General features: G+C 36.3%; 1 protein-coding gene across 1 annotated transcript in view; it reads left to right on the forward strand.

Annotated features, from left to right (window-relative positions):
• Positions 1-2,714: 2,714 nt before the first annotated feature.
• LOC136824347 (uncharacterized) overlaps positions 2,715-24,016 on the forward strand; it is a 72,960-nt gene continuing 51,658 nt past the window's right edge. The window contains exons 1-9 of the mRNA XM_067080502.1: positions 2,715-2,898; positions 10,624-10,730; positions 11,255-11,316; positions 12,342-12,604; positions 19,252-19,326; positions 20,828-20,911; positions 21,894-21,969; positions 22,810-22,918; positions 23,522-23,845. Coding sequence (XP_066936603.1) covers positions 2,801-2,898; positions 10,624-10,730; positions 11,255-11,316; positions 12,342-12,604; positions 19,252-19,326; positions 20,828-20,911; positions 21,894-21,969; positions 22,810-22,918; positions 23,522-23,845 — 1,198 coding nt within the window. The 5' untranslated portion in view covers positions 2,715-2,800. The remainder of the gene's footprint in view (positions 2,899-10,623; positions 10,731-11,254; positions 11,317-12,341; positions 12,605-19,251; positions 19,327-20,827; positions 20,912-21,893; positions 21,970-22,809; positions 22,919-23,521; positions 23,846-24,016) is intronic.

The raw sequence follows: 24,016 nt of genomic DNA on the forward strand, positions 1-24,016 counted from the left end.
ATTTGGTTTACAGAAGAATAGAATTCGGTTAAATTCTTTGCATACGTTTTTCTATACGTTATAAGAATCAGCAAACTCATTTTTTTCACTCAGCTTAGAAATCACAAAATGCTTTTTTTCTTTACTTTTAAAATGCAATAAAGATGACTAAAAGTTTCTCATTCAGATTAATGTCAATTCTCAATTTGTTCTTATAAAAAGCTAGTTTGTAGGTATGAAGACATTCTTTTACACTACCGACAGCCTTCAGAATCACCAAGAAAAACAACCAGTATCTCAATGTATTGATGACGATCCTGATGGAGACACACAAGATGAATCAATGATTGCTCCAAAACTGAGTCCTATCAAAAACAAAAGACCTGTAAAGTAAACGTTTTGATAGTCATTACTATATCCAACAGGGTTTATTAGGGTAATTTAAATTCAAGAGTAAGGAAAAAATGCCTAAAATTTAGGACCCTTATCATAATTTTTCCTTTCATTGTAACCTTGAGGGGGAAACTAGACCATTTTTATAACTCTTAGTGGAATGTTTGAAGTTCCAAGAGGCACCCTAAGAATAGCATATAGCCATAACACTCCATTTACCAAAGTGCCTCCCTCCTCTGGACTTTGTCTGAGTGTCCTGGAGATCGGTGGTTGATGGATGTTGAAAAAACGGGGCATCTTATATAAACCTAGATGGAGCTACTCTCTCCCTGGTTGAAACAAACCAATGCGTGATGTTAGTAGGCCACTGTCTCGCATCCTCGTCTCCCGCCATGCCAGTTGTTTGTTCTAATTGAACAGACTAACTTTTAGTATTCCCGATAAGAAAATAAGGACCATGACCTATCTCTATAGTACCATGAAATCTAATACTAATATTAATTATTGATTTCTGAATATAATTATAAAATATCATTTCGTAGAGGTAATAGACCTGTGAAATATAATTCCATGAGTAATTCTTTTAGAGGGGGTTGGGTGAACGAATTAGAGTACTGCAGCGCAGACAACAATCGGATTTGACCTTTTGGAAGCACATAATAACAGTAAGGCTTCTTTTGAAACTTGTTATAAACTGTTATGCTCTTCATGACCCGGGGAGGAGAGCTATGCACAATATTGTGCTGGAATGTGGGTGGTAAAGGGTAGACTTTTTTACTTCCCCAAGTCTCTCTAAGGGTTACAAAAACAAAACAAAAAATAAAAAAAAGTCATAATATTATCTGGACGGACTGGGATTTCCCCTTTTCGGTGCTCTTCAGGGATACAAAAACCATTAAATCTAAAAGATCTCTAAAGATAGGCAATTTTTCGAAATTATCCCTCTAGGGGTCACTTTTTCGCCGACATTCTTCAATCCAAGTGCTCCCTCGTTTTTATGAAAACTATATCGCGGGTAGAAATTTCTGAAACCACGCTGTGCATTTTGTTGCAACCAACTTGTCTCGCGTACATAGAATCAAAGGTGTCTGGGAATATTAAAAGAGGAATTCCTACAATCATAAGGAACTCTTTTAACTTGTAAAGGAAAAACAATATCCTACTCGACACTTGATCAGCTAAGGTTTATCAAAAAACAAGACAAATATATCTATTGAAACTTTTGGAGAGTACAACCAGCGTAGTTGTATATTAGCATTATTATATACCTGTAGGCAAAAACAGCCATGATAATTCCTGATATACCATGGCTATTATACCACGGTAGAATTTTTTTTTCAAATTTTGCTTTCAAAGTTTGAGTTTTTTTGTTGCTCTTGTTGTTGCTCATTAAAATAAATCTATTGTCAATTTCATAAGCAAATTTTATGGAATCAAGTAATTAAGAAATCATTAAAAAAGAAAACATTCGAACGTTCGATTATGGTAGTGTTTTAAGTGAAACGTTCCCGCTATTGACATAATTAATGTTTCATTTTTGCCTCTAGTATATAATAAACATATATTCCATAGGTTTTCGTTGGTTATTGGATTTATTAACCCTCGGTGATGTATTCAACTCGGCGGCTTCGCCTCGTTGATATTATACATCACCTCGGGTTAATAAATCTCAATAACCAACTTTTACCCATTGAATATCTGCTTAGTATACCCCCGAAAATAACTTTATAGTTTTGCTAAATGACTGCTTTTGCCCCTTGGCCGCCGACTTCAATTTTAGGTGAGCCAAAAGAGCTAAACACTGTTTACTGCCAAATGTTCCAGGGCTGGTTCAAGCATTTGTTTTAACAAAGTAGCGGCCGTAGCATAAAAGTAGGGCATCTGGCTACGGCGCGCAAGGTCGTGGGTTCGACCCCTAAGATTCCCAAAATGGTACGTGGTGCCTCTCTGCTTGATGCTCAACACACAGATATCTGTAAAGCCCGAAGTTTTCGGAGCGTGAGATAAAAAAAAGTAGGCGGCAAATGCTATTTCGCATCTCTCAAACCAGTGAAATTGCTTGTCGTCACGTGATTTCTTTGTAGGGAATCCTACCAAAACTTGCTTCACTTTTCAAGGCCGCGGATCTAGCCCTTCGGGCTTTACAGATATGTGGCTCAACACCTAAAGAGACGATCAAGGGTAAGTGGAGAAATCCATGGAAAGGAGTGGCGCCCTCCCCTACCTTCGGGTAGACATGTAGAGAAAAGGGAACCTTCGGGTTGCTCTCGACTGCTATCGCAAACTTACTTTACTTAATTCAATAAATAATCTGTTTCACTTTTTACTACAAAAAAGAGAATGAAAGCCGAACCGTTGAAGAAACATTTCAAACACAAGTTCTATATCCGTTCAAAGCTCATATGGTATCACAGCTATCTCTTGTAGTATGAAAGACGATATTGAAGTAACTCTCCTCATACCTGATGATATGTTCAAAGATATGGGAATAAATGAACGATCCAAGTTGGCCGTCCATCCCCCATGGTAAGTATAATAGCAAGTTTATGTATTTGCATTTTTGAGGACAGTAGAGTGACTAAAGCGATTTGGAATAAAACCACAGTTTGAACCGCAAATCGAGGACAGTAAAAGTGCTGATTTACCGTCGTCCTCAGTCAATCAGGATCTAGTTAAATAGGAAGCTAACTGTTTCCGTCACAGGCAAAGTCCGTGGGCAAAGACTCTCTAAAAAGAGAGTAGCCTCGATACCTACATCACATTTATTTCCGTCGCAGAAAAAAAACACTGAATTGATACATAAACTCGGAAATGTCGAAGAGATTGTGGTAAATTTTAGTAGTCGAAGACATTGAAATAGTTGGTAAAGCTTCATTAGAGTTTTGGAAGTTATAAATCGACTGCCTAGTTAAAATATCTGTATTCGGTAACGTCCTATGTGATTCCAAGCAAATAAAGAGGACTGTATTTTTCTATTAAATTTCACAAGATGTTTCTTATATAACTTCAAATTTCAACTAAATAAAAACGCTAACTTCACAACAAAAAAACATGCTTTATATACTAATTGTCACGTGACTTCATCAATTATTCACACTCCCCCGGCCAGTGGTACGGCGTTTCGTAACCGTTTCTTTCTTGAAAGTTTCTACGGGATAAAGTTTATTCACGGGGCGAGTAATCAAAGTTCTAGTCTTTCCAACAAATATCTTAGCACCACGAGTACCAATCAGTTCTCTTACGCGACCGAGTCGCCATTTGTGTCGTGGTTGTTTGTCGTCGTAAATTAAAACTACGTCATTAACGCGAATTAACTGTCCTCTAGGTCGATTTTGTATGGTGTATTGACGTAAGGTGTTCAAATATTCCTTTCGCCAACGATTCCAGAAATGATCAATCACAGTTTGAAGATACTTGTGACGTTTCGACAGTTCAATTTCGTCATTCAAATTTACTACGTTTTCGTTTGTATTTCGTAGACTCAACTTTCGACCAAATAATAAATGATTAGGCGTCAATGGTTCCTCTAAATCATCATCGTCGAGTTCATTCAAAGGACGCGAATTTACAATGTTTTCAGTTTCTGCAAGGACAGTTTGGAATTCAGTAAAACTAAGGCAGGCGTTGCCAATAGTTTTCTTTAGACAACGTTTAACAGTTTGTACAAGTCTTTCAAACATTCCTCCATGCCACGGAGCCTCGGCAATGTTGAAACTCCAATCAATATTACGTGAAGTGGCGAAGGATTGCACTTCTTGAGCAATGAACATAGTCCCGTTATCACTCAAGACTTTCTGAGGGCATCCTCGTCTAGCAATAAAACGAATAAGGCTAGAAACGAATGCTGTAGCTGTTGCATCTTGGACAAGATCAAGTACCACACCTCTAGTAGTAGCGCAGGTGTATAGTGCAGTGTAGGATTTGTAGAGTTCATCTTCTAATTCGTCTTCAATGTAAACGTTCTTACAAAGGATAGGACCGAAATAATCAACACCAGTACCACTGAAGGGTACATCGTCTCTCAAACGAAGCTTTGGAAGGTCAGCTTCTTCTGGATAACGATAATGTCTAGGGTTGAACTTTTTACAAGGGCACGGATATTTTGCGAGAACGCCTCTTACGAAGCTACGACCGCGCGTAATCCAAAAACGATTTCTAATTTCAGCAAGTGTTTGTCGAGCACCGAGGTGTTGTACTATATATGACAATCAATTGTAATCAATTCAGCGAGTTTGTGTTCTCTGTTTATAACAATAGGAGATCTGGTTTCGTATGGAATATCTGCGTTTTTAATACGGTCATTTGTACGTAATAGACCTTTTGTATCGAGGGTAACGTTCAAGCATTTTTCTAACTGTTGTCGGTCTTCTTGATCAATTATTGTCTGGTTTTCTTTGATCCATCGAAACTCCGCCTCTCGTATCTCGTCAACATTCAGTTCTGACGTCATAACTCTTTCTTCTTTAGGTACTCGAATATTTCTCAAAAATCTCAAAACATAAGCTGTTATTCTGTACAGCTTTTGTAAACACGAGAACTTCTCAATAACAATAACTTTTCCAATTGAATGGTGTACCTCATTAATATTAATGAGAACAGATTTCTTCTCCTCTCTCTCAAACTCAATCAGGGAATCCTCTCCCAGGGAAGGAAGATTCTTTTCGTGTAAAGTTTTCTCAATGTTCTCCAACAGGAAAGATGGCCCTTGCCACCATAAATCGTCGTGAACGGAATTCTCTTTGCGTGTCGTCAAATCAGCAGGATTGTCGTCCGTACTGCAGTAATTCCACAAAGATGGCGAAACAAATTTACGAATTTTGTTAACTCGATTTTCAACAAAAGTTTTAAACTCTTTGTGAATAGCTTTGATCCAACTAAGTGTGATCATTGAATCACTCCAACAAAAATAGCCATCAATAAACATTTCTCTCGATAACGACGAATAAACATTTTCAATTAAAGTTGATAAATAAAATTTCCAAGTAACTCTTTTCGTGGAATCGTAAACTCTTGCTTTTTCAATGGAACGACTCGCGATTTCGACGTAACAAATTAATAATAACATTCTCACATTTGGTAACTCCTTTAATATATACACAACAGCCATAAGCTAAATCAGCAGCATCGGAGAAACCGTGTAAATAAATCTTCTCAATCGGGTCATCAATCGAGCAACCAGTAAAATAATATCTATTCACAACAATAGCTGGAATATTCATAAAACTTTGAACAACTTTCAACCACTTTGTACAAATTTCGTTTGGGAGTGTTTCATCCCAGCCAACATTCAATAAACAAATTTCACGAAAAAGCAATTTCAAGCCAATAGTCAATGGCTGAACGAAACCAATTGGATCGTAGATTCCAGCAATAATTTTCAAAATTTCTCTCTTTGTTGGCATTTCTTCTTTGACGTTCTCGAATAGTCCTTTGACGGACAAAATCAATTTGTCGTCAAGTTCATTCCAGACAATACCAAGAACTTTACTATTTTGTAAATCGGTTTGTGTAATTTACGATGCGCGATCCAACGATTCACGATGCACGATCCATGCATGATTTATGTCGATTTATGTTAATTATTTTAATCATGCACAAATAAGTTTTCATAATGCTAGCTACAAACATCATATAACAATAACGAAAAAAAATTAAAAAAAGAAGGGGAAATAATTTATCATAATCAGAATGATTAAAATAACTTATATCTTCTGTGTAGAAAAACCAAAAATTGATAGCGAGAGTTTGTTTTTAAAATGAAAGAAAAAGCCTTGACTTGACGTCATAGAAAAGTTTTGGCGCGAAAAATTTATTAAAAGAAAACTCATTTTTGTACGTTTATTATTTTTTTAAGAACAGTGAATAAGGTAAATAAGGAATCATTGGCTACATTACTTTTGGCATGTTCTTATAAAAGCCTTTTACCAACAGAATGACAACTGGTGTTTTCATTTATTTGATTTTTTCTCGGTTTGATGATCAAGTTAATTCATTTTATTTGATCTTTCTCAAAAAAGGTGAGTTTATACACGCGCTAAACGTCTTCCCCTACTTTACCACAACATTGTAGATTTTTGTTTATAACCCTGTCTCAATCCAATGCATTTGGTTGGTTTAATCGGAGAAACGTTTTTTTTTTAAGAAAGAAAGCAAAAAAGTTACAATATATTCAATTCAAAGCATGGGCATGTTTTGATTTGATTTGATTGTTGAGGTTAAAATTTATACACGCATACTTTACATTGATTCTCCAGGAATACAAAAGAAGGAATTAAAATATGTGATTACTAAAACCTATAAATGCATAATTAGAATAATTAGCATAATATATGCATGGATCGTGCATCGCGCATCGTGAATCGTTGGATCGTGCATCGTAAATTACACAAACCGTTTGTAAATCTTCGTTTTTGTATTCTACTTTTTCTTTCTTATTTATTTCATTTTTCTTATTTATTTCTTTTTCTTCTTTCTCATTTATTATTTCTCTTAGTTCTTGACTGTTCGTGCGCCACTTTCTCAGAGGAAAGCTCGCTTCCATAAATCTCAATTTGAATTTCTTGTACAAATCGAGACCATTTTCAACACTACTAGTTCCGGTGTTTAAATCATCAACGTAGAAATGATCACGGACCTTTCTACTGAACTCAGGATCAAGTTGCTCATATTTCTTGGCAACTTTTCTCACACACCCATTTAGTAAAAATTGCGAACTTGTAACACCCCAGATAATACGAGTAAAACGAAATGTTTGAATTTCTGGAAATTTAGCATAAGGATTTTTGTACCATAAAAATCTCATAAAATCACGATGTGCAGGATCAATTTCAATCTGGGTGTATGCTTTTTCAATATCAGCACACATAGCAATGGGATGTGAACGAAAATTTAATAACGAGTCAAATAACAAAGGGTTTAAGCACGGACCCTTGTACAAAACATCATTAAGACTGACGCCGTCACGATACACGCTTTTTTTTTTATAAGAATGGTGTTTTTTCATTTCATCATGGATATTCTTAACTTTTTGGCAAAAATCATCCATAAATATTCTTACAGTATTCTTAGGTTAAGATCGAAATTGGCAATCTACAGGTTAAAATGCATTAAAAATGGCATTCTTAGGTTCAGTTGCTAAATTTCATGATGGTGATATTCTTACCATATTCTTAATTTTTTGGCCATTTTCATCATGGACATTCTTATAAAGTGTATTCTTATAAAAAAAAAAGCGTGTACTTAGCACTTGCATCAAACACGACCCTGACTTTGGTTGTAATTTTGTCAGGTCTCACCACTTCTCGATGTGGTAGATACGTCACCATGCCGGGCTCGCCTGGGTCATCGTCAGGTACGGGCTCGATCACCCCTTTACTCAATTGATCATCAAAAACAGCACTATACTGTTCAAAAAGTTCTGGATTCTTTCCAATACGATTGTGTAACGAGTCTAAGCGTTTCTTGCTCAGTAAATAATGGTCGGGTAGCGAAGATTGCGAATCTTTGAACGGAAGTTTTACGACAAACCTTCCTTCAGCAAAATCGATCTCGTCGTTAAACTTGTCATAAACGGAGCGTTCATTCTCCTTGATACCGATAGTTTCTAAATCCCAAAAGTTTTTCACTTCCTCTGACAGGAGTTTATCTTCACGAGTTTCACAGACAATTTTCATAACGTGGGTTGACACAACATTGGTACTACTTTCTGGAAATTTCATTGGGCCACTCAAAACGTACCCAAATAACGATTTCAATAAAGTCAATCCACTTTTATCTTTCTTAACATCACCTGTCATAAGCTCCCAATAATAATCTCCTCCTATCAATACGTCAATAGATTTCTCCACAGTTTTGTCATTCTCAGCAAGGGTATATTGCTTCAAATGCGGAAATTCCTCTAAAACAGATCCTATATCTTGTCCGCTGACGGGGGCACAGATTGTTGGTACAGCAAAAGCTTTGATTTTGACGGTGGAATCTCCTTTCAAACTCAATTCATACTCTTTCACGGAGGAAATTTTCTCTTTCGACGAACCAAAAGTTTTTACACACATGTTTACTTTGCGAATGGGCGATAAATTCAAATCTTTAACAACTTTCTCAGTAATGTAGGTTTGCTGAGCACCGGAGTCAAACAGTACACGAACTCCACGAGCTTTATTATCACTTTCTGCAATTCCGTTGGCGGTTTGCAATAAAACAGTTCCTGAATCATCAACTAAATTTTGACTTTTCTCAATAATAACAGCAGTTTGTAATTCTGTGAGGGAGAGTGTTTCATCATTTTTCTCCTCACTTTTCTCGTCAGTTTTTTCTCCTTTTGTGTTTGTTTGTTGACATAAAGCGGTAGGGTGATTCCCCGAGGTCCCACATTTGTAGCATTTGATCGTAGTTTTACACTCCTTTTTCGAGTGTCCCGGTTTCAAACAATTAAAACAACAATGGTTTTTCTTCAAAATTTCTCTGCGAGCACTATTTGTCGTAACAATAGTACATTGATCACTGTAATGATCTGTGCATTGGCAAAATCTGCAAAACTTTTTTCTTTGTTGTGCACCTCCAAAGTTCATCGAGGAGCGTTTTTTCGAATTCGAATTTTCTGCTTCGGGACCTTTCAAATAATCAAAGTTTTCTCTTGCTAGAATTTCCTCATTAATAGCTTTCAAAAATTCAGTTATGTCCCAAGTGTTACTTCCAAGAGTTCTACTGAGATGTAAACGAACGACATTTGGTAATTTCTCTAAAACAATAGGTATCAACATCGGACCCAAAGTTTCTTTCTCAATTCCGGTTGATTTTAACGCACGGACGTTGCTTTCGACTGTGTCATACAATTTTCGAAGTTCTTTAGCTGAGCCGTTACTTGGCTTTTCTAATTTAATCAGTTTATTCATAAGACTCGAACGGATGAGTTGCGAATTTCCATAACGTTCAGTTAGGAGTTGCCAGGCTTTATCATAATTTTCTCCACTAAGTGGAAGTCCTTGAATTGCTTGCTGAGCTTCATCTCGAACGTAACTTTGCAAATACGTGAATTTTTCAATGTCAGACAGTTTCGAATTTTCGTGGATGGTCGCAGTAAACGTGTCTCTAAACGAATTCCATTCTAACGGGTCTCCTTTGAATTTCGGGATTTCGATTTTCGGCAAGCGGACACCGTCGTTCTTTCTTTCGATGATCGGTTGTTGTACTCTGGCAGCGATTGTACCCGTAGCGATCGGCGTGACGTTTACGTTAGCGTAAGGTGCTTCAAGTTTTCGTTCTAATCGTTTAAGTTTTGAAACGTACTTCTGTACTTTCAGTTCAAATTCAGTGTTGGCATTCAGTTCATCAGCCATTTCCTCGTCGTCAGACAGGAGCTCCAAAATTTTCTCGTCAAGTTTCTTAATCGTGTCGTGCTTACTTTGTATCGTGATGATATTGCTATTCAGTTCATCCATTACATCGTACCGTTGTGTTTCGGTGAGCGTATCAAAATTCGGGTTGTCGAACTTGGCAAACAATTTACTAGCGTTCAGTCGGTAAGCGTTTCTGCTTTTCTTCAATTTGGCAAGGTCAGCCATATTTTCAAAATCAAATCAACAATCACGTGTAATCAAAATCAATCAAATCAAATCTCAAATATCTGCGATCGGTAACAAATCCAAAATCAAATCAAAATTTCAATATCCGAACCGCGTATCAAAAATCAAATCAATTCCAATAAATCAAATCTCATAACAACAACAAATCAATTCCAATATCCGGGTCGGTCAGGACCATGTGATTCCAAGCAAATAAAGAGGACTGTATTTTTCTATTAAATTTCACAAGTTTTTTTCTTATATAACTTCAAATTTCAACTAAATAAAAACGCTAACTTCACAACAAAAAACATGCTTTATATACTAATTGTCACGTGACTTCATCAATTATTCACATCCTACATTATCTCATAGCATGTCCTACATGTTTTTTTTTTTATAAGCAAGTGTCTGTCCCTATGTCAGGCTCGCATTATGCTTAGCATTCTATTGTTCTCAAACAATAGAGGCATTGTTTAGGTACCAAAAACTGAGCCTGCATATGCTTATAAACGTTATGCTTATAAAAGAAAAAACATGTATATTTATTCCCAGTGAAGACGGTACGCCTCAAGTTGTTTCCACTCGATCAATGACACAGGGAATGACACAGGGGTGTATTGAATGAGAAGAATTTGCGTTTTAGCTTATTGTAACGATCCTTTATAGTTCGTTCTGTTTATTCCAGGTCAATCCTTTGTGCAAAAGAAAGTTCAAATCTTACGTTACTAAACGTCAGAAGAATCATTGTTTTGACAACAAATTCTTCTATACAATGGACAAAGGCCAACCAAGGTATTGCAAATTTATTCTAAGTCCAGTATCTTCTTTTAGCCTACATACTGGGTTCTATTTAAGAAATTTTGAAATTCCTTATTAAATTTAATTCTTTTCGCCTTCCACCAAAGAAAGAAATATTACTTTTCTTGTAAGACTACTTGTTGTTTTTCTGTGTCAACGAAACAATAACATCCACAAACGACTCAATTCTTGTCAATTCCAACCAATTACTATATCCACGGATTTCTGTTAAGTCCGAAGGGCTAGACGGCGTGCTTTAAGCTTTTTCCAAGCAAAAAATAAAGTTAATATCGCAAAAAATATTGTCGCTGTTGTTTTCGAAGACCCGCGAAGATTCTGATTGGTCAAGGAATGAAATACTATTGTAATGCCACGTGACCTAGGTAGGATTTCCTACCGAACCACGGCACACTTTTCAGCCAAAGCACTCTATCTAGACCTTCTGACTTTACTTAAATCTGTGACTATATCACTAAATTATTGATCAGTCACTAAATTCAACTCTTTTTACTTTTTAGATATTTTCGATTATTACAAAGAGCAACGATTGAAAACAGACGAGCTCATCTATCAAAATGAGGTATGTTGTCTGAGAATTTCAACCAACATGGTAAATGGTAAAAGTGATTTGACGTGGGTTTTAGTGAGAGGTCATTTATTTACGAAAAGTTGAAAATGGAAATCCGCTTATAGAGTTTCTTGTAGTTTTATTTATTTTTTTCTCAAGGGGCCATCCATATAGTACGTACCCAGTGAAGGGGAGAGAGGGTTTAGCAAAAGCGTACGTCTATTGTTTAAATAATGTCATTTCTATTGTTCTCTGCGTACAAGGGGGAGGGGGTGTCAAATATTTGGAAAACTTTAGCGTACTATATATATGGACGGCCCCCAAAAGCACTTCTTTTGGATATAAATACTAAAAGATATTATAAGTTTTTCGTTTTCTTATAAAGTTATAGTTTATAGTTATAGAGCCCAGAGGCACTCCCGGTACTCTATAAAACAATTTTAACGGTTAAGATGTAAAAACACTTTATTTTTTCAAATCAAAGCTAAACAGAGCTAAATACCTTGACCAACATTACAACTTGGTCAAGTTGAACATTTACAAGAATTTTTGTCATTGGATTGGTCGTTAACTATTCAAACAAAAACTTTTATTATATTTTTCTAAAGAACGCGTCATCTCTATTGTTTGAATAACCAATTATGTGAGCATCTTGTAAAAACTTCAATACAACTGACTTAGTCATTTCAACCCGATTGTCTAACCCTAAATTGTCCAAAAAAAATGGTTTCCTTCACTAGCCTGGAAAAATCTCGTAAGTCGACGTTTAAAGCATCAATTTCGGTTAATAAAGGCGTAAAAGTTATTGGTTTGAATTTTTTAATTAGAGTATAAAATTTCAGGTGAAACGTTTGGTCGGGATAAAAAAAACTGGGTCAATCTTCGTCCGGTGATGAAAAATTGGGAATTTTTTTCGACGGGGAAAAGTTTCGTCACCCTCTCAAAACCTCACTGTCAACGGCAATTTTTTTCCTGTTGTAAGGTAATAGAAATAGTAATGAGCTCTATCGTAGCTGGGAAAATTCACTTACTTTCAGGATGAAAATGGTGTAAATGTGGAACGTGATTTATTGGAAATCGATCTTGAAGAAGAAATTGAACAACAACAAACAGAAAAACCAACAAATACCATACTCGACAAACAAATCCCAAAGATACATAGTTTCACAAAAGAATCTCCCGTCATTGGTTGCGTTCAAAGAGTTTTCTTAGAGAGTGTGACCACACATGAGGACTTATTTGTCAACAGTTTACGGAAGAAACATTCTCAAGATGAAGAATGTCATAACGAGAAAGTTTGGTAAGAACACAGATATCTTATATGCAACACTAGATAGAGCTACTCCATTTTTTCAAAGCCAAGGTTGCTGAACTGAAGCAAAATAAACCATCATCTTTGCTGAAAGTAGACCATAGTAGAAGCCTTGGTTTTCACTGTTGAAACCTTTTTTTGACTATACAATAATTGGAAAACTTCAAGGATCGCGAATTATCTTGATTCAGATACGATAGGAAAAGCTCTATGCAGTGTTTTATATAAGATATCTGTGGGTAAGAACCATTAATCTCAAACTCTTTCTACGCCATGATGTTTTCTTTTCGGAATAGAATTTTGAAATCAAAACGTTCGAAAATTTAATTTAGAATGGCACAGAATGGGAAAAAATAAAGCTGACTGGATTAGTTAATTTGTTAGCTGCAATAGTGATTAAGTTAAGGCGGGAGGGTACTAGGGTTGCGAGCTGACGGGGTGTGTCGCCCGACTTTCGACCCTCGGACCCTTAGCGGGACTAAAAAGGAGGAAAAAAAGGAAAGATTATATGAATTTTACGACCCTTTGGGACAAATTTGACTAAATTTCGATCTTTTTTGGGCAACAAGTTGAAATCTTCGTATTTAAGGGCTGCACATACCCGTACCCTTCACTTGTCTAGTCCCCCCCATGGGACTTAAAGGTTTTGTTTTGATTGAAAGGTCTGATGATGCTGACATAAACAAGACGACTTTCAAGTCGAAAATTTCGCATAATATACTCGAACATCAACGATGAAGACGCTATGCATTTTGAATGAAGCGTTACAGAAAATATACACAATGTATTGTACACACAGGTCATATAGATACCCGTTTTTTTTTTAATGAAAAATCTCGATCCATTAAAAAAAAGATTCCTTCAAAAATGCGACTAAAGAATTCCATTCTATAAAGCGTAAACAAAATCTTTCAATTCAGAATAATTCAGAGAACTGCAATATACTTGAGAAAAATAATTTCAATTTTTTTTGAAAATGAAGAAGAAAAAATGAACTTTTCATTCTTTGATGCTAGAAACCTCGTTTTGTGCTTTGAAGGAACTTGTGATAAAGACTTCTTTCACTTTCACATTGTACTTTTCCAGAAAAAAATTGAATATGGGGGGGGGTGGAGGGTATAACATTTTTTGGAAAGCCGCCCCCTCCCCCTGGACATTGTGACTTTTGATCCCCCGGACAACAGGTCTAACCCCCCCCCGACCCGGACAAGCATCAGTTGATCCCATCGAGAGCAAGTTTACCCCCCCCCCAGGACAACACTACCCCCCTCCAGACACTATATCCTCCACCCTCATATACGGTCATTTTCTGGAAGAGCCAATTAAAGGCAAAAAGCAGTTGAGTAGTTGAGCTCTAGCTTCTGGACTAGAAAATTGCAGGGTAAAAACTAGCCAACTTTAAGCTTTAAAGAAATAATACTCCTTGAGATTAAACTTTGACTCCTTCATAACTGCTTTAAACTGCATCCCATTAAACAAACCCTTCCCAATCAATATCTTGTCGTTTATCCCGTGGAAAATATATAGAGGAAAGAATCCAGAAAAGTAGTGCGGAAATGGGAATCTTATACAAACAACGGTACCATGATTCAAAATGAAAATCCTAATTAGCAAAAGGTGTATCAAGATCGGTGAAGTTTGATTGAAGCTCGATTAGTTTGATTTATTACCTTGTTGCCCATTCTTTTTACATTCCCAGGGCTAACTAGCAGACACCCACACTAAAGCTTAAAGAGCAAGCCAATATCTATCATCCCATCGGGAAGGAAAAGCTGGAACTTTTACTACCAAACTCATCTAACACCAATCAAACTTCATCGGATAAAAAACTGTCATCATTAACGAGGGACTACTGTACATTGTGCGGTGGTGTATGGTGGGCTGGATCTAAATGTCCTTTGTACGGCGGTGAAAATAGGTTAATTTGAAATCTGCTGTACTGTACACCCCACCTTACCCACCGTAAATCACCGCCGTACAATGACAATGTACGGCAGTGTCTTGGCAGGGTCGTTTCAACTATTATACAAAAATGATTGCTGAATTTCAATTGACAAAAAAAAATTAAAAAAAATAGAAATTTGTTTTGAAATTTTGCTGCTTTGATTGGTTAGTCATTTGATGATGGCTATGCTATGCAAGACCCGACTTCAGTTCACGGTACTTGCTAAAACTGACTGTTTGTCACAACTGGTTTCACTATTAACACATAACTATCTGGTGAAAAAAGGAAAAAAATATCATACCTATGTGCTGTTTGTAGTTTTGGTGAAGAAGAGAAGAGAGGGTTAATATAATGTTGTTGTTCTGGAAAATTAACTCTTTTTGTACTACTTACTGAGCATCATCAATTTGTTGGTGCATTCACTAACTACACAAATATAAAATACTTAGTAGTAAACAAATATTAAACCTCTTTAAACACTCTACAAAAGACCAGAAAACATGATAAAAATTTATACAGCAGCATCAAGTTTCAAAAGCATGTGCAATCAAGCAGCCATTAAAAAGTTCTCACGATGAATGATGTTTACAAAGGCTTGGTTACACTTCTTGCACTAGCGTATTTTATTTATTAAGAAAAGCCCTGTTTTTTATCACTTTTTATCTTTGTGAGTGAGTCCACCTTTAGAATATTGGCCGTAGTACGCCCGCAGCCAAACGCCCACGCCATAATTTGCGCCCCAAAAAATGTCTCGCCACATACATACACGGAAGCCTATCGTAATACTTTCGCTAAGCGAAATTAAAAAAGCAACAAAAAAACAAGCGCGACAAGATTAGAAAAAGGATTTGAAAAAACAAACATTCCTCAAACAAAGGGACTTTTACTGATTCTCTTTCGAATGTTTTTATGTTTATGATAAATAGAACATTTTCTAACTTATAATCAAAACATTCGATTGTAAATTTGCTCGAAATTAACTTTGCTATTTTTTTGTTTACAAAAGCAATAGAATGTGAGGTATAAATGTGAGGTCACATCTCGAAACAACTTTCGATCTTTCACTTGTTGTGGCGTAAAAAAGTAGCTTTAATTTATCTGACTCAGCATGAAGACACTGCCTAAAATAAGCTCCTTTTATTCCCGTAGAAAATCTTTAAAGGAAATTCTTTCAGAATTTTTTATTGGACCTACCCCGGTGGGATGGAGGTCCTATAAATTAACCTTTGTCCGTTCGTCCGTTCGTTTGTTCGTTCGTTCGTTCGTTCGTTCGTTCGTTCGTTCGTTCGTTCGTTCGTTATTAGCTTTCCTCGTGATTGGCTCATTAGTTTTTTCTGTTTTTTTGCACAAAGATGTGTAACTATAAACCCTCGAATGTGATGGAGCCCGATTTTCGAAAAAAATTTTTTTGGGGCAAATTTGGGCCAAAAAACGGCTAAAAAACGAGTTTTTTGGACTTTGTGAAAAATTGGATCATTAACTTTTTCTGATTTTTTGCATGAAAGTAGGGTACCATCATAGGTAAAATATGGCTCAAGCAGATTTTTTCAAAGAAAATTTTTTGGCTCAAAAAACGCATGTTTATCTATAAGAATCACTATTAATAAGCATACATCAATGTTCTTAGCCAAATTACTCAATTTTTTGATAAGATAGATGTTTTTTTTACTCACAAAGTCTTGAATATGAAAGAATATTTCAAGAGCATGAAATTTTGGTTTCTAAACGTTTTTTTTATAAGAAACAAACAAATAATTTTGATAGATCGTCACTATTTGTGTTCTGAATGATTGTTTAATGGTCACGCTCACGTAGATATCAATTATATATGTGTTAAATGCATAACCAGGTAGGTCCATAAAAGTATCACTTGTTACAATTTAATCGAAGTGCACTATTAATAATCAAGGTGGTTGTCACTTAAAATACGAAATTCCAGCTGAGGGGGTCAATTCTTTAAATTCGATTTACTCAGATACTCGACATAGACTGAAGCAAACCGCAGCATACACCATCACATCATTAGCGTCAATCCTTTCTTGTTCCAGAAATATAACAGTTGAACCTTATTCAGACTATAGGCTTTTTAAAGGATGTTTTTTAAAGAAAAAGGTCCCCTTGCTTCAGGCTTAGAAGATTTTGGTACAATTTGAGCTAGCTGTCGTGCAGGGTTATTCCTAGAAACTGTCAACCATGATTGGAGAAATTCTGTCTCTGTGGGTGCTATGAAATGGTCATAGGTCGCGACGCTCCTAGATCCCTAATGGTTGTATCCAGTCAAAAATAAGCGTGACATAACGTACCTTTTCCTCTGGAAAGGCTGTATATTATTAATTTTTGTTAACCGGTTACTTTTTCAAAGCCGGGCTACACGGCCTTTTGCGCAATGCAATTGGTTCTTTTTGTATGACGACGGGCCTACACTGTCCAGAGTTGCCCGTCGTTAGGAAAATTCATTTTGACGTCACTTTTTCAAAGGAAAAATGAACAATTTTTTTTTTCACTTTAAAAACGTATTCCAACTATAAATTTGAATATAAATAAAACCATATATAAAACACTCCTATAACAATCATATAACTCCGGAGGCTTTCCCGGCACGCTATAAAATAAATTTTTCATAAAAAATATACGACTAGTCTAGTCACCGTTTTAGACAAATTCTAGATATATGTACTCCTATTTTTTTTCCATAAATATTTCAATGTTGTCAATTTTGTAATAATGCTCTTTTATTGTTTGGGGATCCCCGTAAACAGAGGATTGCCGATCTCAGTAATTCGAACGCCAACTTTGCGTTTACCCATTGTCCCATTATGGATCTTTCAATGTCTCTTTTTTCAGAGAGTTTATTTATAAGCACTGTAATGGCTTTTGAAGTTTCGTGCCCAAAATCTCCATATGGAGTAAAAATTAGGGGTGTGAATGAGCCGTGCTCAACTTCGACTACCCGTCTTCCATAACTTCTCTTCTTCTCTTTTTCGTTGGCTCGAAAGACTTTGTCTAGGTCCCTGTTAACGTGATTGAAAATGGATTGAAAATCCTTACATCAAAGAATGCACGCTCTCCGCGTTGCCAAAAACCTCGAACACTCAAGTTGAGTCTTGCTTCATCGCTTGTAATTCCCATCAACTGCTCGCCTGTGAGCTCCTGAAGGTGAGGTTCGACCTCAACATCTTTAGAAATCCCTCTAGCGAGCTCTGCTATTAAATCTCGAACACCATTATGCCTTGCAATCATGTATCCCCTTTGTGGCAAGACAGGGCATGGTCGACGTCAAATGGTTTACCACAAGCGCATATAGTTGGCAGGAACTTGTGTGGCCATCTGTACCTCAAGGCGATTGCGTGGTGGATGTTTTGGATGCTTTGTGATGTTAAACTTCTTGAATTTTCGTATTAATGAACGCACGCGACTGAGAATATCGGCAGTCCTAAACCTCCAAGTTTTGGTGAAAGGCTTAATAGCTTACGCTCATTTTCAGTCAAATTTTTCCCCAACATATCATCGGCAGCAAATTTTGGTCGATCATTTGGTCCAGCAACTTCAATTCGTTTGTGAAGTCAGGGATGACTCGTATGAAGTAGTTGAGTTTGTGTACCCACCCATGTGTGAAGCACTCGAGTACACAGCTTGAGGTTCAGCTTTTGCGATCTCTGACAAGGTGTTTATTTCAGAGATCCATTTCTCGACCAGTTCTCTCTTGTATGCATGAATCCCTTCTTGATTGCCGATGAAGCCTCCCAGATATCTTCTACCAGATGAGGTGATCTTTAGATTGGTGTTTGCAAACATCACTTTGGCTTCCTCCAGCTTTTCGTCTTTCACCACCAACCATGATTTGGAAGCCTTTGGAAAGTATCCAAACAATGGACCTGTTTGTTCAATCCTGGCCCACCATTTCTGAAGACTGGGAAGAGAACCAGCACCACTAAGATCGTCTGCGAAAGCTGCTTGTTTGGTATCACTATCGTCTACGATGAGTGGAAGCATCGGAACAACTCCTAATAGCTAATGGGTCACCTTGTGTTGTGCCTTCTGCAGACGAAATTTCTTGATTGCTGCCCGAAATGAATAATCTTGATGCAGTATGGTAGCAATTCTTTACGTACGTCGACATCGGTGGGCAGATATACTTGATGTTGTGAAGCAATACTTTTCGATTCAGTGAATTGAATGCGTTTTCTGCATCAACGAGGAGTATTCATGATATGCACCATTGCAATGCCTTCCATTCCACCCAATAGCTGATTGGTTCAAAGTGACGTATTCCGTATTGACTGATTTTACGTCACTTATTACAACCAATGAGCGATTGGTTCCGTGATGTAATGTCAGAAGACATTGCAGTGGTGCATATCATGAATTGCATCAGTTTCTTGCTCCTCAAAGATATCTTTCATGCTATGTACTGCTGTGGAAAATGAACAATGCGTTGACATCATTTCTCTCATTTTTTATTTCTGACGTCAGAAATTAGAACAATTTTTGATCTCTTTTCGCTTGTTTTTTTCGCTTTATTTCGCTATTTTTCCTGGATATAGCGCGAAAAATTAATCGAAGCTGAAGGAAACGGTTAACAAAAACAATAATGACCGGTTTTTTCGGGCTGTACTGAAAATACTCAAAATACAACCCTCACTAACCGGTCATTATTGTATTAAAAATGCAACTTTCATCTGATTTTTAGCGTGAAACTAATGTTACAAGGGCAAGAAAACGAATTAATTATGGTTCAATTATCTTTGGAGAGAGATGAGATGAAGTAAGGTTTCGGTGATGTATATTTTGATTAATTCATTTAACTTAATTCATTTTTTATATTTTATATTTTAAGGCTTTGCGCATTCGGTTTTTTTCTAGGAAAATGGACAAAAATGCCCACAAAATGGTGAAAATACAAGCATGTTAAGAACATATTCGGACTTGAAATTCAAAAATTAAGAACATCCGGAGGCTTAAAAAATTATCGATATTCTTATAAAAAAACTTATTATCCGACGCGCGTAAATAGCGACATTTGATTCGCTTCTTTGCTGTCCAATATTTTCGAATATATAGCTTCCATGGAGGCTACATATTTCAAAAATTGACGTCACACAACGAGTTCAATGACAATTGAGCATCTTCTTTTTGACGTTACGTCACAAAGTAAAAATAAGACTTTTAAATAAAAAACTACCAAGAAACCAAAATATATACAAAAATATATTTATATATATTATATATAAATATATTTATAAATATATAAAAAAATATATACAGAATGACCATTAAAATGTTATTTAAATTATAATCTACATTCGTATCAAAAGTATGGCACTAAAGGCAATTACCAAGAAACCAGATTTACGAGCATATAAATCGGAATTATGTTTGAAAACGAGAAATGTTTTAGCGATGAGCGGATAATAAACCATTTATTTGGACGCAGTCTCATCCAATATGAAAAATATTGGGCTACGAGTAAAGATATCTTATCTCGCACGCCCAATATTTTTGCATATTGGATTCGACTTTGTCCAATAACTGCTTAGTGTATTTCCCGTCATCGCTATTTTTAGATGAACACAAATGGGTTCTTCTTATTCGATTCGAGCTTTAGTGTGTCCCAATTCATAATACATTCTGAAGATTTTTAAAATGTCTAGGCTATAATAGGCTTTTCGTTTCCAGGGGGCTCTCTCCTCATAAACTGACATCAATAATCACTTTCCAGGCCCTTTTTCACAAAATTTCATTTTCCAGGGGTGTTGACCCCTAACTTCCAGGGGATAGTTTGTTATCCAAAATTTCCAGGGGGGTCAGTGAAAAAGTTCTTCAATACCCCTGTACATTTTTTTTGGAATAGCCCAATGACCGCTTGTCTTTTCACCGTTTTCAATTTTGTTTATCTCCATTGTCAATAGGTCCTATTTGTTTGAAAATCTACTGATTTTTTAGACAATGTTCAGACGTTACGGTTTCGTATCGCTCTGGTATGGCATTTGTCACGGATAAGAATACTGATTTCGGAATGTATCGCAAAATCGAAACGGAGCAGTTCCGTTCCGATGAAAATAGTGCTGGATGAGCGAAACCGTTTCAACCTGTTTTGCTTTATTCTTTACTCTTCTTTTTTGACGTTTCAAATTTTGACGTTCACACAGTGTTTCGGAATCGTTTCGTTTCGGAGCGCGATACAAAACTGTAACGTCTGAATATGGTCTTAAACTCTCAATACGTATTCAGTTTACTATTCACTGGAGCCTCTGTTATGTTTCCAGATCAATAGAATACCTATGCAAGCTTGAAGGGAAGATAATGGAATTTCACAATCTCATTTTTTTGAAAAGCATTTCTTATAGACGGTAAGTACATATTTTGTAATGAGAAGTGGGATTATTTTTTTGATGAAATCTTATCCTTATCAAAATAACAATATTTTTCGCTCAATTTACTGAATGGTCCGCCTCAGCACTTGTCATTTACAAAAATGATAAGTAGATATATTCTCTCAACCTCGGTTCCAGATCAATAGCCATCATATGATGAGCATACTTTCAAATTCAAATTCAAAAATGATTTATTTGCCTGCATGATTTAAACTGAATCATACAATATGTGAAAATTACAATATAATTAGGTTGGGGAGCAGGCCAGGCTCTGGCCATCCATATAGAGATTACCAGACTAATCAATGGGATGACTACCTGGTTGCAAGTATATGTTTGGGATTTTAATAATAGGAGAGGGACTATTACACAACAACATGAGTAGCGATAGAACAAAAAGGAACAAAAAAAGTATGCTATTTAACAATTAGTACTGTAAAAATGAAAAATAAAAATTTTAACCAGTTTTTCAAATAAGTCTCAACTTAAAAAAAAAGGAAAGGTTCTCAAAGTTGAAGTACAGGTAAGGACATAATCAGAGTTAGCTGTGTAGGAGATTATCGGCTCTTTACAGCAGATACAGAGACAGTGAACTTAGGTCTTCTTTTGAGTGCAATATTAGTTGGTTTCAATTGAATATCTGGTATTTTACGACTTTACGCCATAATTCAAGGTGTTAGCTTTGGGGCGTTCTAGGAGCTTCAGGTTCATATTTCTTGTTTGATATGCATGAGAAAAGACTTTGAAATCAAGGGATTCCTGTAGTACTGGTGGAGAGATTATGTTAATAGTTTGGTGTACAAGTATTGATGTTACACTTGAACACAGTTTGGAGCGATTGTAGGTATACCAGTGTTTTAAAGTTTTTCCGTCCCTTCAGTTAACAATACCTTATAAACCTTACTTTCTATTTCATAAATTTTATCTGACTTTCTGAAAAAAGTATATTGTCTCATAGAGATGCTTCTTTGAAGTCGATGGTAAAAATGTTTATTGATTGCTTTGAAGATAGTCAACAATCCATCAAGTCACAGGTATACGTTTTTTTATTATAAGAACATCCAAAATTTTTGAAGCTTTCGGATGTTCTTTTAACTTTTTGAGTTTTTAAGCCTAAAAATGTTCTTAAATGTTCTTATTTCCCCAATTTGTGAGTTTTTTTGTTCATTTTCCTAAGAAATCGGGTGTTTTAGAGTCCGCAAAGCCTTAAAATTTTCTTAATTCGTTCTTAAGTTTTTTGCCGTCGAAGCCTCATGTTCTTATAAAAAAGTGTATATCGTACAGGTGGCAAGTTGAAAATTTCACTCAAAATTATTCTTACAGGATTTGCCGATCATTTCAAAATCTACTCTGATGTTATTCACTTTTTTTCAATATTGACACTTTGAGTTTCTTTCAGATACTCTCTGGTTCTTTTCAGATAGTCTTGCTGTTCTTCAGAGTAATTCAGCTGGCTTTTTGCTTTATTTCTAATCTAATATTTTTCTAAAGAAGCTTCCCATTGAATAATCATTGCCTTCGTGCGTCCACAGAAGGCATCTCTTCTCTCTTTCTCTGAGTCTGAAAGCCCAACCGTCCGGTTCAAAGATCGAGAAAGCTAACTTTCACTGACACAGTCAGTAGGGACACCGGGTTTCATTATAGTGACCTGGAGACTGCCATGCGCGACCGCGATTCTTGGCGCTGGAGGGTGGAATCCATCATCTTGACCGCGGTTGAATAAACTATTTTTCAGTAATGTATACTAGTAATTTTCCTGGAGACTGCCATGCGCGACCGCAATTCTTGACCCTAGAGGGTAGAATCCATCATCCCGACCGCGGTTTAATAAACTATTTTTCAGTAATATATACTAGTAATTTTCAATCCAATAGACCGATTCGCAGTTTTCCGTTACCAGTGGCAACCAAATCTGTGTTTATGGTTTAAAGAAAGATGATACCCTGGAAAAATGCTTCAAAATATCAAATGCATCGGAATTCGGTAAAGTAATCAAACACCGCAACCGCCCCCTCCCCCAGCGGTTGATTTTTTTGTGGGGACGCCGAAATACGAGGGGTGTAAAATGGAGCCTTCGATTACTATTTTCGTTGCCCCTTTACTTTTTACACTAGCAGTTTTCAGCCAAAAAGAAAAAAACATCCATATATGTTTGATAAGGAGGCGCCGAAATGAACTTTCGAAGATTGCCTCCACAGTGCACCCCAATTTTTGGTCCACCCACGCTTGGTACTGATCATAAACGATTGATTTGACAGTATCATGACCATAATATGTTTAGTGGAAAAGATTTGATATCGTAAAAATCCTCATACATAGTGCCAGTTTCATTAAGGGCTTATACAGTTGACTATCTGAAATTTGATTTTCAAGGGGTATTGGATTTTTATCGAATAAGGGATCGTATTGTGTAGTAGAGCGTCATTTATGAGAGTTTCTTGTTGAAAGGGACTTCCAATATTATCGGAAAATGGAGCGTATGGAGTAGTAGACCGTTGAATTAGAGAGCGTCAACTGTCATTCTTCATTCTTTTCAATGCATTTCGATAATTGCAGATTTTGATACACGAATTTTCGTTTCGATAGGTATCTCTCATATCATAAGCAAGCCACCTAGCGAGGAGACAACAATAGATCGAACAACCATAGACATTCGGTTATTAACAATCGTCAATAAAAGCATCATCGCAGCAAATGAAACCCCTAATAACCAACAAGAAGTTTCACCAAGACAAGACAATACACTACATCTTAAAGATGCCGTTCTTTTCGCTATCAACCTCGCTGGAGATCTGGTGACTATTTCGTTTCAATCCTCCTGTTTTGTACCCAAGCATTTTGTTGCAGCCATTATGGAAGGAAAAGAGAATGATTTTGTACCGTTGCATTTGAAAGATGTTAAAACAAAAGGTTACTTATGTTTTAAAGTCCACTCTCTTTAAGTGTGCACTCTATTTCGCTTTTGGGCTTTTCCAGAAAAAATTTTTACCCCCACTGTTGAGGATGTTGATTTTTCGAAGTATCGAACCCTCTGGATATCCTACTTTATAAGTAAAAAGACCCCCTGGATATCCACTCTTA

This window comes from Clytia hemisphaerica, unplaced genomic scaffold (genome assembly GCF_902728285.1).
Source record: "Clytia hemisphaerica strain Z4C2 unplaced genomic scaffold, Clytia hemisphaerica genome assembly, whole genome shotgun sequence".
Taxonomy (NCBI): Eukaryota; Metazoa; Cnidaria; class Hydrozoa; order Leptothecata; family Clytiidae; genus Clytia; species Clytia hemisphaerica.